Here is a 1,104-nt window from a genome sequence, read left to right as displayed (position 1 = left end):
GTCGGTCATGATTATAAACCACACCCAAGTTAATAAAACACTAACTAGAATGGGTGGAGAGTCCCAAGACGGCGAGGCAGAGCGAGTAGAGTATTTCTGAAAAGAACTGGCTAAAGCAGCTTCAAGGAGTCCAAGGATCAGTAACAGCAAGAAGAATAACAACTCAAGAACACTGCAATCGGGTGCTGTGCTTCAATACCGCACCGTTTTCAATTAAAATAGCATCTAGCTAGTTGCTATGGCAATTGCTAGCCGCGGGAAAAAATCGCGAATATTAGCAGCCGCGAATATAACCCGACCTACGGTATATCCCGACCTACGGTATCTTCTAATTATTCTTGCAGTGGCGTAGCCAGGATTTTTGGAAGGCGTTACTAGAATGCGGATCAGTGCGGATTGCTGCGGATCGTTCCGCACGCTGAACCAATTAAGCACGTGAACGCGCGGAACGTGCACGGGCGTGTGCCTAGAATGCGGATCAACTCCCAAAAATTCAGAATATACACCATAACTTCCCGCGGATCAGTCCTCTTGTTCTTCTATTCCATTCAATCTTTATTTGTTGCAATGTTTAACTCTTTATAAAGTAAGAATAACTATTTTAACTGTAATAATTTTAAACTTTGAATGTACGAGATTTCAGTGATGATATCAAAAGCCTTTAGTCATTGGTCATAGAATAGATTATACTGCATCTAGATCTAGTTGCAATGAAATGAGTTACAATCTGCATCAAAAACAAATACATAGTTGTAAAATTTAAACAATAAAAGTCGCCTCACAAATAACAATTATTTTCATTGTGTAAAAATGATTATTATGATATTACCAAAAATATAAAATATTCTATTGGCCAAAAATTACTACCACCTATCATTTTTATTTGAAAGTATTCCTTTTACATAATTACAAATACTGCTCTGATTGCATTAAGATATTTAATGTAGATAAGTGTTTATAATGCTCTTATAAGCAACTTAGACTGATAGCAAATCTTTACATCAGTGGCTGATATCATTATCTCTTAAAAGTTGCTTAAGGAACTAAGATAATTCAGTTTTGGCAGCAATTATCAATGAACAGTATGAAAGTAGCTAACAAAAT

General features: G+C 36.3%; 1 protein-coding gene across 1 annotated transcript in view; it reads right to left on the bottom strand.

The window, feature by feature from the left end:
* Positions 1-1,104, bottom strand: part of LOC100638991 (uncharacterized) — a gene marked incomplete at its 3' end in the record, with an annotated part of 42,807 nt that overhangs the window by 8,939 nt on the left and 32,764 nt on the right. Inside the window, exon 18 of the mRNA XM_020000241.1 lies at positions 321-466. Within this exon, the coding sequence (XP_019855800.1) occupies positions 321-466 (146 nt within the window). The remainder of the gene's footprint in view (positions 1-320; positions 467-1,104) is intronic.

Source organism: Amphimedon queenslandica, unplaced genomic scaffold (genome assembly GCF_000090795.2).
Source record: "Amphimedon queenslandica unplaced genomic scaffold, v1.1 AMPQUscaffold_13206, whole genome shotgun sequence".
In the NCBI taxonomy this organism is placed as follows: domain Eukaryota; kingdom Metazoa; phylum Porifera; class Demospongiae; order Haplosclerida; family Niphatidae; genus Amphimedon; species Amphimedon queenslandica.
The sequence above is the reverse complement of the archived record's forward strand: the minus strand, read 5'-3'. Positions and strand labels throughout refer to the sequence as shown.